The following is a 15,366-nucleotide window of genomic DNA, read 5'->3' as shown; positions in this document are numbered from 1 at the left end:
CCGATGCGGCCCTCAGGCCAAAAAGTTTGCCCATTCCTGTCCTAGATACTAGCATGGCAGCACCTTGCAAATGGTGATGGCAAAGAGACAGATGTAGGAAGGGGTGGGCAGGTAGTAACTTCAGATAGACATTTCTGCTCAGTTAGTTTCCTTCCTTTCTCCTTGTATTAATCACCTCCCTAGGGTAAGTTCAGATCACTCTCCTGACCTGATGTAAGCCCCTGTTAGACTGAGAGAAGAAGCGGATGTGGAATGGCACCCGGAATGGACCATTCCCCAACAATTTCTGATTCAGCTGCTCAGAGCAGCAGCAGGTCCCTTTATCAGTCTCCCCAGCTCCTCTCCAGCCCACTTTCCTCTCTGTGCATCTTGCTTCTCTAATGGAGGAGGAGGTGGTGAGCATGAAATGCACCATGAGAGGCCCATGAATATTTCAAAGGCAAAAGTCAGGGGACTCCATTTAATCCTGTTCAGTCTCTGTCAGTGGAGCTGGAGGGTGGATAATGAGAAACTCCAGCAGCATTGGGAAGATTTCAGGAATCCAAACAACAGGACCCAAATGAGTCTCCAGGTGGTGTTACCACGCAGAAGCCATCATGCCCTACCAGCCACACCTCAACTCCGCCTTCCCCTAACACCATTCCCAGCCCACCAACTCCTCCGGCCATCCTATCCTCAGCACCCCTCCCTAACAACTGTGCTCCCAAACAAATCCAATACCCTTCCCAGTAACGCCCCACCCAACCCCTCCCAATACTTCCTTCCCCAAACACCCAAACACCCAACATCCCTTCCCATAACCTCTGCTCAACCTTCTCCCCACAACCCCAACTGCTCCCCCAACACTGTACACCAACAGCCCCTCTGCAGTCCTGCCATCCCACCTTGTCACCCCTTCCTCACCACGTAGTGAGCCCTCTTCAACCATCCTACCTCAGCTGCCCTTTCCAGCAATCCCTCCGACCCCACCACAACCACTCAGACACGTCTTTCGGCATCAAACCACCACAGAAGTCGTGGCTTTCCGAGTGGCAAGCAGGCAGTGCCTGACAGACTCGTATGTTTCAGCAGATACAGCTCTTCCCTCTAATGGATCCAGAGGAGCACAGCTTTCAAAGGCTTCAGCGTGGCAGTGACAAGCTGGAAAGCCTTATTAATGGTCTCTCTATCAGCAAGGGCTGCAGAGGCAGACTGTGTAAAACAGTTCAGCACTGCTGCTGTCTAATGACTGTTTGGAAAAACTACCCCCCCATCTGCAAACATCCCCCACCCCCATGGTGTTATGGACACTGCTGATATACGACACATCAGCCTCCTTCCCATCTCTGTATCTAGCCACCAATCTCTCTCTCTCTCTCTCTCTCTCTCCATCTCCATCCCCAGACACGAAACGCAGCAAAAAGCCCTTAGGAGTTTTATAGGGAACTGGTAAGTGAGTGAGTTGATGCAGGCCTGCTCTTAGCCATCTAGCGCTAGGCTTTGGGATATAAGCGTTCCTGTATGATTCAAGGATTCACAATATTGCTCTAAGGGGAGTAATAGATCCATTATCAGGGGAAAGTCTTTTTATGATGACAAGAAATTTTGTGGAATTTTCAAAGGTGGTTGTAAATTGTGAGTGATCCTGCTTCCCCTACACTGCTCTGCTACTACACCTCGCTTGGGATCTACAGCCCCCACTCCCTGCGATTCCAGTCCTCAGTTCCCCACACAGCTCTGCCAATGCCCCTCAGTCCTGAGCTGCAGCCCCCCGCTATTCCAGTCCTCAGTTCCCCACACAGCTCTGCCCGTGCTCCTCAAGCCTGCCCTACAGCCCCCTCTGTTGTTCCAGTCCTGAGCTTCTAAAAGCACCCCTACTCTTCAATGCACAGTGTTTCGCTTGCAGAGACTCAGTAGACATGGCTGTTAACTTCTGACAGGAGATAGCAAACCCAGCACCATAGGATCACTTTGCCATTGCATATCTTTCCCCCAACACTTTTAGGTTTGCACAGAGACCATTGAAACAGAAAGCAGACCCTGCCCACCATGCCCACTCTGCCCCTGGTGCCTCTCAGGCAGGCCCTGCCGCCTGCCCTCCCTGCCTGCTCTATCCCCCTATCTCTGGGATTGGTCTCATGCCCCCTGCCTTCGCCTCCCCTCACCCATCATGGCCTAGCCTCCACTGGTAACACATAGCATTTTGGTGCTGGCAGATGACAGGGACTAGCAAACTGACCTTTTCTGACCTCAGCTAGATGTGAACCCGAGTCAATGGGGGAGAAACTTGGGTGTATTAATCAAGTGCACCCCTATGAAATGTGAGAAAGTGGTTTAATATTTGAACAGAAAGAAAGGAGGCAGAGCAGTATCGGTGGCCTGTGGGATCTGCCATAGAGTTTCCAATTCCATCCGTTTTCTGATTAAACACATCACGTTCAGGTCTGGTTCTGCCCTGGAAAGTCTCTGTCTAAAAATGGCACCTTGCTCCACCCATTTCAAAAGTTAAAAGGCTTTTATTAATACTTGCATGATGGTAGCCGCTAGAAGTCCCAGCTAGAACTGGGGCCCCATTTTGCTAAGTGCCGTTCAAACAAAAAGTAAGAGACAGGCCCCGCCCCAAATGCTTGCAGGCTGGAAGAAAGGAAGTGTCATTTTCCCCATTTTACAGACAAGGTTCTTTCCCGACGTCATACAGAAGATCCATGAGAGAGCCAAGAGTTGAATCTAGCTCAAAGTCCCCTGCTTAGCATGCAAGATCATCCAGCAGCGTGTGAGGATCTCATACTTTGCTCTTCTCTTTGTGGCTCATTTATGCTCACTTGTTTGTGCAAAATGAAATTAAAAAAGGGAGGCAAAATCATTTGAAAACGGATCTTCATGTCTAATTAACTAAAGTGTAATCAATAACGCAAGGGAGTAGTTTCCTTTGCATATGGGATTTTGATCTTTACAGTCTTCCTTTTTTATGGTTGTTAAAGGCATTTCTGTTCATCTTTATAAGACAGTAGCCTCTGTCAATCTTGATGTCGTGATGATGTAAGTCATTTGCAGGCGTAAAATAATACAACAGAGCAAAGTGTAGTAGATCAGGAGCCCGTGGAGAACTGTTGCCTACAAGACACTTCATAATAAATGCCAAGTCAGTGGCAGCAAGTTTAGCACTGAAGCGCTGAGTGACATCATTGGGCATGATGAGCTCTTGCAGGTGACGTCAGTGTTAGCCGATGGCCAGGGATGTTTGGTGAGGTGCCAGCTATGCCCGTTTATACCATCCGTGACTTTAACCGCTAGGACGCACTGTCCCTTCGCGGCGGGCAGCCCGGGCTAGGCTGACGGATGCCCCAAGGTCCTAACCACCCGTGACTTTAACTGCTAGAGCTCAGAGCTCCTTCGCAGCGGGCAGTCAACACTGACTGACAGGTGCCCCAATGGCAGCACTAAGAGCCTCTCCACACCCGTGACTTTAACTGCTAGAGCTCAGAGCTCCTTCGCAGCGGGCAGTCAGGATTGACTGACAGGTGCCCCAAGAGTTTGCCCCGTGGAGGCGGCACAACTCAACGCTAGGCTCTTAGTACTCTCACCTAATGGCCAGGCTTTATAGCCAAAACGGCTGAGGTTCTTTAATTGTGTTGGCTGCTTCACAGTAAACCAGAGAAACAAGTCAGGCTTATGGATAAATGGTTACCAAAATTTATTAAACTAGATTCTAATCATGTGGTTACAAAATTGCTAGTGCCTACTTATTTAAGTGTAGAGATGTTACACACACAAGCAAGTTACAAAACTGAAGCTACAATCCCAAAGAAAGAAAACAAAGTATAGAGCTCTATTTCAAAATATGTGTACACTAAAGATAGGAGATCAGGTGTGGGTGCTTCTTACCCTCCTTGCATCTCTCGATTCCAGCGGTGCCAAGCCAGGATCGGTCACTCAATTCCGCGGAAAGACGAATAAGGGACAAGGCTTAGGGACCCTCTTAGCTGCAGAAGCCTTGGGAGGCTGTCACTTATCTGACCAGCAGATAGATTGTGAAAAGCACTCAAAAATCATGGTGCTGTAGGTCCCCTACTTATACCTCTGTACTCCTTTATTCTCTTTCTCCTTTCTATGCTAAATTGGGGCTGGTCTGTCGGGGTGACGCCAGCTCTCGCAAGAGTAGTTCACACTTGCAAGGGAGAAACAATAAGTTTCGACTACTGGACACTTCTTTTATCAGGGTAAATATTTTCCCACCTAGGATGTTGGTGTGTGTGCATCATGCTGTTTTAGTAGGGGCTAAGAGCCATGTCTGTCACAGCGCCTCTGCCTGCTGTGAGCCCAATTGTTGTATACCTTCCCAGAGGCACATTGTCGCAGCACACCTGTGCTTCTCACAGCTTCAAAGGCTGTGCTGGAGTGCCCTGGTGTTTTGGCTCCCGTGTGTTTCCAGCAATGCTGGTCTGAGGGGGGGGCTGGCTGTCTGGCTACAGTCAGTAGGGCAATAGGTGTGGCACATTCATTGCCAAACCACTTGCCTTGCCAGAACATACGAAGCTACCAGCCAAACTCTGCTGCAGGAGGAGAACTGAAGGGGTAAAGAGGGTGTGATAGGCCCACAGCCATATAAGCGTTTAGGCGATGATTTTATGAACCTGGGGTAGGTTAGGAGGGGATGAATAAGTGGCAGAGAGCTCTATGCCATCCAAGGTTTCCCCTCTCTCAGGGAGAGTCCTTGGCTGTCCCTTTAAGGCTTCTGTGTGGCATGTGTATACTGCTGGGGCAGCACTGTATCCCAGTGGTTTTTAAACTTTTTTCGGGGGGCCCAGTTGAAGAAAATTGTTGCTGCCCGCAACCCAACGGAGCTGGGGCAGAGGGGTTTGGAGAGTGGGAGGGGCTCAGGGCTGGGGCAGAGGGTTGGGATGCGGGGGTGAGGGCTGAGGGGTGGGGCTGGAATGAGGGCTTCAGGGTGTGGGAGGGGGTCAGGGCTCTGGGCTGGGGGTGCAGGCTCTGGGGTGGGGCCGGGGATGAGGGATTTGGGGTCTAGGAGAGGGCTCTGGATTTGGGGGAGGCTCATGGCTGGGGCAGGGGGCTGGGGTGCGGGGTTGGGGCATGGGCTTAACTTGGAAGGCTCCTGGTCAGCAGTGCAGTGGGGGTGCAGGGGCAGGCTTCCTGCTTGTCCTGGCACCCCGGACTGCACTGCGCCCCAGAAGCAGCCAGCAGCAGGTCCGGCTCCTAGGCGGAGGCGCGCAAACAGCTCTGCCCGGTTCTCACCCGCAGGCACTGCCCCCCCCCATCTCCCATTGGCTGCTTCCGGGGCGCAGCGCAGTATCAGAACAGGTAGGCACTAGCCTGCCTTAGCTGGGCAGCCCCGCCGACGGGACTTTTACTGGCTGAACAGTACTGGGTTGCGACCTGCGGTTTGAAAACCACTGTTGTATCCGATCTAGTCTTAGCTAAGCCACTTTGAATTTTCCGTACCAAATACTTGCAACACACTGTTTGCAAACAAGCTACAGACCATGAATTATTTGCAGGCGTTCTTTGGGAAGAATGACTGCATTCAAGAATATGCTGATCTATTAATCTGGTTGTAGTTTTAAGTCTGGCAGTTCCTCCAGATTCCACATGAGGCTCCATGTTACATTCTCCCTCTCTACATTCCCCAGACAGTTCCATGCTGGATAGAGTGTTCTTCAGTTCCTGTCCCTAACCTTTGTGCAACATTGCTGGGCCCTGTTAACAGCTGCTTCATTTCAGAGATGGATGTAGTGAATCCTGAAAAGTGGTTGTAAAGTGCCTTGGGATGAAAATGTGAGATGAATTGAAAATATTATTGCAGATAGGCTCTCAAGTCAGTGACAGACACGATGCAACATTAGATGTAGCTACCTAGCACAAGTTGTTTAGAAGCCTCTTCTGTCTTTACATTTTGTTGCCCTGGTCAGTAGGGTTAGGCTGAAGGAAAGAACTTTCTGGGACTTCTCAGGCACTGAAAAATCCTCCAAGCTCAGAAGCATCAGGGATTTCCCAGAGGAACTCTGAGCTTTTCATTTGTATTCAGGACACATAAGGAATTCAGCCTGGGAACGCAAGGGGAAAAATGAACTTTCCAGATGCTTATTTTGCCTTGCTGTCTTTAATGCAGTATAAATTAGTTGTTCACTTTACGTTTTCCTTAAAATGTGTGTGTGTGTGGTTTTGTTTTTTTTAATGCTGTTCAGTGTGAGGGATGGAAGTTGTTAAATGGACCCAAGCAAATTGCTGTTGAGGTTGTCCTTTTTTTTAACAACATTCCAGCCATGACATTTTTCCTGGAGATTCTGCAGGCACCGGTTTCCAGGACTCAGCTAAGCTTCAGAAGATGTGTGCATTTATGTGTAACTTCCCAGGCCATTAGCCCTTTGGGGCCAGTGCTGTCTCTCACTACCCGTGTGTCGAGTGCCTAGCACAGTGAGGTCCTGATCTTGGTTGGGTCCTCAAGACACTATTGTAATACAAATAAAAAATAAATAACATCATTCAGAATTGCCTTCTAACACCTCATAAATACATACCAGGAGGACTGAGTTTGCATTCCTTATTAGAGATGTCTGTATTGTCTGTGTCAATATAGGACCTTGTCTAGAGCTAGAATAACCAGAAAAGAGCAGTCTGATTTATATCCACAACAGAAGACGTTGACTCTTTCCAGGCTGAGAGGAACATACCTTTCTGGGGCTACATAAAATGGAGAGCTATTATAAAGGAAGGGGAGATCGCCTCAGCGGATAACCTTGGGCTCTGGGAGCAAATAATTGCATATCTACCAAAAAGAGATTTTATTTGGACCAATTTTTCCAATACAGACATCAGTATGATTCTCACTTCTCTGGAACATTCTCTGCTAAGTTCTGAAGCTTTTAGCCTTAGGACACTACCCAGGACATGTGTGAACAATGGATCGCTGAGGAAGGACAAATTCCTAACACCAAGCACAATTGGTGAGGGACTCTGCCATCAGAGCTTTGGAAATAGGCCATTCTAATAGTCAGGTTCTTTTGTAGTAACAAGGAGATACATCACAGTTCTATACCCTATACAGGCTGTACGTGTCTCCTTCAGGCCCTCAGGCACCACTGCATTACTGTCAGTGTCACTGTTCAAAAGAAGGCTTTGGTGATGCATAACCCTTGTGTGGGTCCTTTGTGCAGGGGTGAGTTTTGTTCTTTAGGAATAGAAATGAGTATAAATACTAAGATAGTGACAAGGCAATTACCCTACTACAGCCTTCTGCATCAAGAAAAGTAAGACTCAGGCTGGGATTTTCAAAAGAGGCTAGTGAGTTTTGCATGCCCAACTTGAGAGACCTCAAATGGGCCTGGTTTGCAGAAAATACTTCTGCAAATTGGGCCTCTTTCGGATGGTCCAAAATCCAGGTTCCCCAGATCACTAATCTTTCCTGCAAATCTTGACCTTAGCCCTTTCTCCACATATCACTCTACAGAGAAGTTTTAATAAAATATCTAATAATGGAGGGTTTCACATATGACCAGAGTAATACCTGAAAAATGGATGGGGAGTAAGCGTGGGTGAAATTTGTCAATAGCATCTAATACATTTTAGGATCAGAAGGGACCATCATGATTATCTAGTCTGAACCCCTGCACATTGCAGTCCAGAGAACCTCACCCACTCTCTTCTGTAATAGACCCCTAACCTCGGGCTGAGTTACTGAAGTCCTTAAATCATGATTTAAAGATTTCAGGTTACAGAGAATCCACCATTTACCCCAGCAAGTGATCCATGCTCCATGCTGCAGAGGAAGATGAAAACCCCCAGGGTCTCTGCCAGTTTGACCAGGGAGAAAATTCCTTCCTGACACCAAATACAGCGGTCACTTAGACCCTGAGCATGTGGACAAGACCCATCAACCAGACATCTAGGAAAGAATTCCCTGTAGTAACTCAGAGCCCTCCCCATCTAGTGTCCCATCCCTGGGTGTTGGAGATACTAGCTGCTATCAGTCGCAGATCAGCTACATGCCAGTCTTTAAGGTGCCACCGGACTTCTTGTTGTTTTTACATGCCAGCGTAGGGAGTCTCGTCATACCATCCCCTCCACAAACATATCAGGCTCCGTCTTGAAGACAGTTAGGTTTTTTTACCCCCACTGCTTTCCTTGGAAGGCTGTTCCAGAACTTCACTCCTCTGGTGGTTAGAAACCTTCATCCAATTTCAAGACTAAACTTGGTGACGGCCAATTTATATCCATTTGTTCTTGTGTCCACATTGGCGCTTAACTTAAATAACTTGTCTCCCTCCCTGGTATTTATCCCTCTGATGTATTTATAGAGAGCAATCATATCTCCCCTCAGCCTTCTTTTGGTTAAGCTAAACAAGCCAAGCTCTTTGGGTCTCCTCTCATAAGGTAGGTTTTCCATTCCTTGGATTATCCTAGTAGCCATTCACTGCACCTGTTCCAGTTTGAATTAATCTTTCTTAAAGATGGGAGATGAGAATTGCACACATTATTCCAGATGAGGTTTCACCAGTGCCTTGCATAATGGTGCTAACACTTCCTTGTCTCTACTGGAAATACCTCGCCTGATGCATCCCAAGACCGCATTCGCCTTTTTCACAGCCACGTCACATTGGCAGCTCATAGTCATCCTGTGATCGACCAATGCACTGGAGTTTTTCTCCTCCTCTGTCACTATCAACTGATAAGTCCCCAGCTTTTTTTTTTATCCCAATTATCATTTACCTCTATGTCCTTAACTATTTTCTCTTTAAAATTAGTTCCAAGACCTTGCATATAATTGAGGTCAAACTAACAGGCCTGTAGTTTCCTGGATCACATTTTTTCCCCTGTCTTAAAAACAGGAACTATATTAGCAATTCTCCTGTCATAGGGTATGACCTCTCCTCTCCCCCACAAGTTTACAGATTCAGTAAAAAATCCTTACTCTTGGGCTTGCAGTTTCATGTGCCAGTTCCTTTAAAATCCTTGGATGGAGATTATCATCTTCCCCCCGTCCAATTAAGTCTCATTAATCTGTTTGAGTTTGACATACACCTCGGATGTGGTAATTTCTACCTCCATATCCTTATTGCCATCAGGCACCCTGCCACTACCTCTAAGCTCTTCAATAGCCTCATTAAAAACTGAGGGAAAGTTTTCATTTAGGTGTTGGACTGAGCCTACATTATCTTTAATCACCTCCCCATACTCAGTGCTTTAGTGGTCCCACTTCTTCTTTCCTTCTTTTCTTTTTGTTTATATGGCTATAGAACCTTTTACTATTGGTCTTAATTCCCTTTGCAAATCTCACGTTACCCCTGTACTTTCTGACCTCCAAAAAGTAGCTTTCCCTGCTGATCAATCCCATCGCTTACAGACTTTCTGCTTTCTTTTAGTCACCTGTTTGAGATGCTTGCTCATCCAGCTTGCTCTGAAATATTTCCATATGAATTTTTTTCCCTTGGTGGGGATACAGGCTTCAGATAATTTCTGCAACTTTGACTTAAAGTAATTCCAAGCCTCCGCCACATTCAGATCCTTGAGTTCTTCAGTCCAGTCTACTTCCCTAACTAATTCCCATAATTTTTTAAACTTTGCCCTTTTGAAATCATGACCCTAATTGCAGATCTATTTTTGTTTACCCTTCCAGTTAGTTTAAACTTAATTTGCTCATGATCACTCCGATTAAGGTTATCCCCTACAACCAATTCTTTCATGAGGGCCTCGCTACTTACCAATACCAAATCTAAACTGGCATCTTGTTGGTTTAGCACTCCGCACTCGGAGGGTTTCAAAGCGCGGGCTCCAGCCCGAGCCCAAATGTCTACACTGCAATTTTTAGCCCTGCTGCCTGAGTCCTGCGAGTTTGAGTCAGCTGACCTGAGCTCTGAACCTCAGTGCTGCTGGGGTTTTTTTAATCACAGTGCAGGCATACCTCAGGAGTCGTAATTCTTCTCTCACACCAGTGTAACACCATTGATTTCAGTCCAGTGATTCCTGATTTACAGCAGTGCATGTAAGAAGAGAAATCATTCCTGAAGTCATGAAATCTCTTAGGGTATATCTACACTTCAAGCCAAAGGTGTAAGTGCTAGCTTGAGGAGATATACACACTCTAGCTCTGCTCTCGCTTTAGGAAAAAGATACCTGGAGGTGTACCTTCCAGCTCTACATGTAGATAAACCTTTAGTGTGGCAAAACAGAAAGGCAGGTCTTCTGTACATAGGGGAGGAGTTGAGAATGAATTTTCCTTTCCTTTTTTTTTAAAGTGCCTAGCCCTCTTCCCAACCCACCTTTTTTAAGCTCATGTCTTTTATTTATAAGAAGTTCTCTGTCTGATGGGTTGTTTACATTATCATTATTCCTGGGTTCATTGTTTTAAAATAGGTGTATTAGAGTTTGGGTTTACCCAGTGATGAGCTGCCAAAATCTTAACAATGGGATCCCTCCTCACCCCATGAGGGGGTCGTTGCCCACCCCCGCCCCCCCAGGCCTCCTGCCCCATCCAAACCCCCCACGTTCCTTGATGCCCCCCCAGGACCCCTGCCCTGTCCACCCTCCTCCCCTGTCCCCTGACTGCCCCCAGAACCGGGCAGGAGGGTTTCGTGGGCCACCGTAGTGGGTGCCCACCCCACCCCTAAGAGCCGGAGGGACCTGCCGGGGGGCGAGGTGGGGAGTCCCAGTGGTGCTTACCTGGGGCAGCTCCCAGGAAGCATCCGGCAGGTCCCTCTGGCTCCTAGGGGCGGAGGAGCGTAGCTAGGGAGGGAGTGGGGGAGCGGCTGCTCCCCCACTGATCACATCAAAAGTGGCGCCTTAGGCACCAACTCCCTGGGTGCTCCGGGGCTGGAGCACCCATGGGGAAAATTGGTGGGTGCAGAGCACCCACCGACAGCTCCCCACCCCGCGCTCAGCCCCAGATCACCTCCACTCCGCCTCCTTCCCTGAACCCACCGCCCCACTCTGCATCTCCGCGCCCCACCCCCGGCTTCCCGCGAATCAGCTGTTCGACGGGAAGTCGGGGAGGGCTGAGAAGCAGATGGTGGCTTCCCACTCAGGCCGAGGGTGGCGGAGGTGAGCTGGGGTGGGGAGCGGTTCCCCTGCGTGCCCCCCCCCCGGGTTACCTGCTGCGGCGCGGGCGGCCCTCCTCGCGCCCCCCCGCCCCAGCTCACCTCCGCCTCCCTGGGCCTCAGCAGGAAGCCACCGCTTGCTTCTCAGCCTGCCCCAGCTTCCCGCGCGGACAGCTGATTCGTGGAAAGCGGAGGGGGCGGAGAAGCGGAGCGGGGCGGCGCATTCAGGGGAGGAGGCGGAGGTGGAACGGAGGTGAGCTGGGGCCGGGGGTAGGGCGGGGAGCTGCCGGTGGGTGCTCTGCACCCACCAAACTTTCCCCTTGGGTGCTCCAGGGTTGGAGCACCCGTGGAGTCGGCACCTAAGGCATCACTTTTGGCCAGTTAAATTTAGAAGCCCTTTTAGAACCGGTTGTCCCTCGTGGAACAACCAGTTCTAAAAGGGCTTCTAAATTTAACAACCAGTTCTAGCGAACTGGTGCGAACCGGCTCCAGCTCACCACTGGGTTTACCTCAGGGTTATAGGAAAAGACGGTGAAGAGACATGCGTTCCTTCTTTGCAACAAACAGAAGAGGAGCGGTGAGCCATTCTTCTGAAGCCGTTGCTTCTGTCACTGCATGAGGCAGCCAGTGGCACATGTATTGTGGGTAGCAGAGTATCCACAGCCAGATGGAGCCTTTCTTTTGGTGTTACAGCCGTGAGGCCAGTTATTCCATCTCCTGTCAAGGGCAATATTACACAATAAGAGCATGGGGCACCATGGTTATCTAGTGTTGCCAAGAAGCCACAGTAAGAGCTGATGGGGGAGCCGGTGACAATAATCAGGACAGTGAAAGCGCACCACTCTGAGGCGTTACTACAGTCTTAAAAGAGCTTTTACAGAAGGGGCTGTAAAAAGATGTTTCAGTGACACATTTAAATTGTTCTCTCTTACAACTCATAAAGAGAACAGCAGATACTGACAGCCACGCTGCTTGGGGCGATGAGCCTGTCAGATCTCATCCATTAAGAAAGGCTGGCCCGAAGGAGTACGCAGCTGGTGATCGCCAAGGAAAACCCAGGGCAGGAAGTGGCACTGGTGACTCAGGAGGTGGTGCCTCTCGCTTCTGGGTCTGTGCCAAATCAGTCCCTTAGCCGGCTGCTAGGATGCACTGTGCTGCTGGAGATAAGACCATAAACCTAGGCCCTGATTAGAGCTGGGGCTGAAAAAGTGCAGCCCTTTATTTGAAAAATACGCTGCCTTTCCCTTTCTCGGTAATATTGCATGGCTGCTATCTCACCAATTCTAGCCCTGGCCACACGGTCACCGAGCAGCCTGTCTCTGTGAGTGGTGTCCAACCAAGTCCCCCAGACATATTATTTCTAAAAAGTCAAGAGGCCCTGATAAATATTGGAACTACTGCCCTAGGCTCAGGCAGTCCCAGGGGCCCAGCAGCGAATCAGGCCATGGACCAGCTAGAGCTACTCTCCCCTCCCTCCTCTACAATGCAGCAGGGGAGCTGCTGCACCAAGAAGGGAGAGCAGCCGGTGAGCGCTGCTGGCTCACCCCAGAGCTGCTCCTTTGGGGACGAGCTGTGGGGTGACACCTCCTTTTAATGGCACCGGGCCTGCTGAGGGAGCACATTGTCAATTCCTAGTCAAACATAGATTTCTTTCTTAATGCAGTCACCACTGAGGATCGAGCTGAGAGCCTCCAGACCGCTCCTGAGCTATCCTAAAGTCTTCACCGTGAGGTGTTGAGTGACTGTCATGATCAAACCCTAAGGGTCCCATAGTAGGTCGGGGGTATTTTTGGTGTGTTTTATGCAGGAGCCAGCACATTAACCCTGATGCCCCGGTCAAAATCCAACCTAATACCAGCCTGCCTTCCTGAAATAACCTCAGTAGTTTCTGATGGCATTTCCACTCTCCTGCTGTATTGTGTTGGCTAGAGCAGAAGACATGTTGGCCACAGCACCACCCAACATGTTGGCCACATCAAGAGTCTCCCTACAAGCTCCATCAGGACAGAAGGCGCGATACAAACGCAAGACAGTGGTATCATGATCATTATTCTCATTTATTATTATCATCGTCGTTCAGTTTGAAAAAGGAGCCTGGAGCCACGCGTGAAGCTAATTGGCACATTTTGCTTTATTTTTGAAAACAAACGGGTGGGTTAATTTTCCTTCGTTTGTTTGTTTGTTTGTTTGTTTGTTTTTGTTCTCTTTAGTTCATTCCATCACATTGAAAAAGGAAGAAAAAGATTTTTTTTTCGTTTTTAAATCGGTAAGTCTGGACTCCTCAGATGAACGGAACATTGCACACACACTTGGAACAGAGAGGGAGGGCGGGGGGGAGAGAGAGAGAGCGCTCGCGGCGGGCAGACAAACACACGCACGCGCCAGATCAAAGAACTCTGATACAGTGCAAGAATTTTCCCAAAATGATTGGATCATCATCATTACCAAACAACTCGCCATAACAACACCAAGAAACAAAGAAATGTTTAAGCCACACTGTTCGACTGGGATTTTTCCTGCTTTTTTTTTTTTTGCTTTTTTTTCTTTAAATGTTTGCCACACAGAGAGAAAAAGGGTTTAAGTGGGGGGGGAGGGACGGACAGGCCCACAGGGGCGAGCAGGAGGTGGGAATCAAGATTAGGGTGGGCACGGGAAGAAGGATACAGGAAAGGGGGAGGGAGGGAGGGGCAGTGGGGAGTCATTTCTTAATGTTCAGGCATTTTCTTGGTCCGCCTTGTTCTCGTCTTCTTTCACCTCTTCCTGCTGGGCACTTTCAGTAGGTTTGGTTTCTTCTACAGCATCTAGTGGGGAAAGAGAGAGGTGAGGGTTAGTTGCCTGAGCTATAGTGTACTTTTTACATGCTTGTTGCAGGGGGCCTGAATGACTCCAAGTCCTTGTTCCCAAATGGGCCAAAATCTGACAGTTCTTATCTGGCACACGTGTGGGTGACTGTGTGAAATGAATTTATATTGTCCAGGTCTTAGTGGACAGGTATATGCTTCCCACAAACCAACACCATGATTAATTAACCTTCTGAATTAGGGAGCCAGAACAGAAAGGCTAAAGGAGTGATTCAACCATACAAATACAATTGTAGAGAGGCAACACACCTGTTAGATCACCTAGTTTATCCTAAATCCCTGCCCTACCCCTAGAGCCAGTTGCAGGTTGTTTCCTTCTATACATTAGCTAATGTTTTTTCCCCAGTCTACTCTTAAATAGGTTCACTCTTCACTCACTCCTAAGTGTTTGGAAGTGTACATTATCCACATGGAAAAGTCCTATCGATTTTTATAGGGATGAGGCCAAGGTTCTCTATACATATGATAGAGTTCTGCAGAAATTATTCGAGAACCCTATAGAATTGAATAGCAAACAGGAACCTATATCTACGTTTTTTTTAAAAAAGTACAGAATTCTACAGCAGGGAGCTAGTTTACTATTAAATGCTATAAGAAGTTATAGAAGGGTTCTCATTCTCTAATCCCTCCTCCAGTTCTTTTCCATAAGGATACATCTGCCTGGAGCTGTGCCAGTTCTGTGGCTGGAGGCCGTCATACTCCAAGACCATCAGACAACTTTTACCAGCCCTCAGTTCACTGAGGGCTGGTAAAATGTTAAAGTAAAATGTTAAAGTAAAATACTTTAACCAGTGACATTCTAGACACATATTAGACAAGAGATCAGGAAACGGGCCGGGGGCTGGGGGGAATGGAGGAGACAAAGTAGATGGAAGTGGTATGATTTGAGTTGGAATGGACCCGCTTTTGGGTCATCCAGCCCATTCACCTGCAGTATGGGACCTGACTGAACTGTTGCTAAAGCATCCCTGAAACCCAGGCATCTTGTCTGAGCCTAGGGGCTCGCTGGGGCTATAAAGCCAACTCTGCACTTTTGTGGTTTGTGACACAAAGCTGCCATAATGCACTGGAGAATCTGGTCTGCTTTGCACAGCGGTAACTGACCACACAAGACACAATGGAGTGGAGAATCAGGACCACTTGTCCTAATGGTTGACTTCAGGACTGTCCCTCAGTGTGTATAGGGTTGGTTATGTTTCTTTAAAAACATTCATATCAGTGTAATGCTGGTGAAAGGTAGTGAATTGACACCGCTGCAAGCTAAAGTGCTTGGTTTAGCAGTGCAAGAAGCACAGAAAGGGCAGTGGCAGGGCAAACCCTCTCCTCTCCCGCCTCTGGCCCCACTGATGTGCCTCAGCACTGAAATGCAGTGACTATCCTGTGAAGGGGAGTTTGGTCACATGTAGCCCATTCAGTTCTTGCACTGGACTAGGACTCCTTGCCGAGCATCAATGAGGATGCCTCTTGGCATGTGGATA

General features: G+C 48.5%; 1 protein-coding gene and 1 long non-coding RNA gene across 2 annotated transcripts in view; one reads left to right on the top strand and one right to left on the bottom strand.

Annotated features, from left to right (window-relative positions):
* LOC142000206 (uncharacterized) overlaps nucleotides 1-15,366 on the top strand; it is a 40,347-nt gene that overhangs the window by 14,481 nt on the left and 10,500 nt on the right. The window lies entirely within an intron of this gene.
* The window catches only part of GAP43 (growth associated protein 43), a 79,320-nt gene continuing 77,413 nt past the window's right edge, over nucleotides 13,460-15,366 (bottom strand). Inside the window, exon 3 of the mRNA XM_074974266.1 lies at nucleotides 13,460-13,828. Within this exon, the coding sequence (XP_074830367.1) occupies nucleotides 13,740-13,828 (89 nt within the window). The 3' untranslated portion in view covers nucleotides 13,460-13,739. The remainder of the gene's footprint in view (nucleotides 13,829-15,366) is intronic.

The sequence above is a fragment of the Natator depressus genome, chromosome 1 (genome assembly GCF_965152275.1).
Source record: "Natator depressus isolate rNatDep1 chromosome 1, rNatDep2.hap1, whole genome shotgun sequence".
Classification (NCBI taxonomy): domain Eukaryota; kingdom Metazoa; phylum Chordata; order Testudines; family Cheloniidae; genus Natator; species Natator depressus.
The sequence above is the reverse complement of the archived record's forward strand: the minus strand, read 5'-3'. Positions and strand labels throughout refer to the sequence as shown.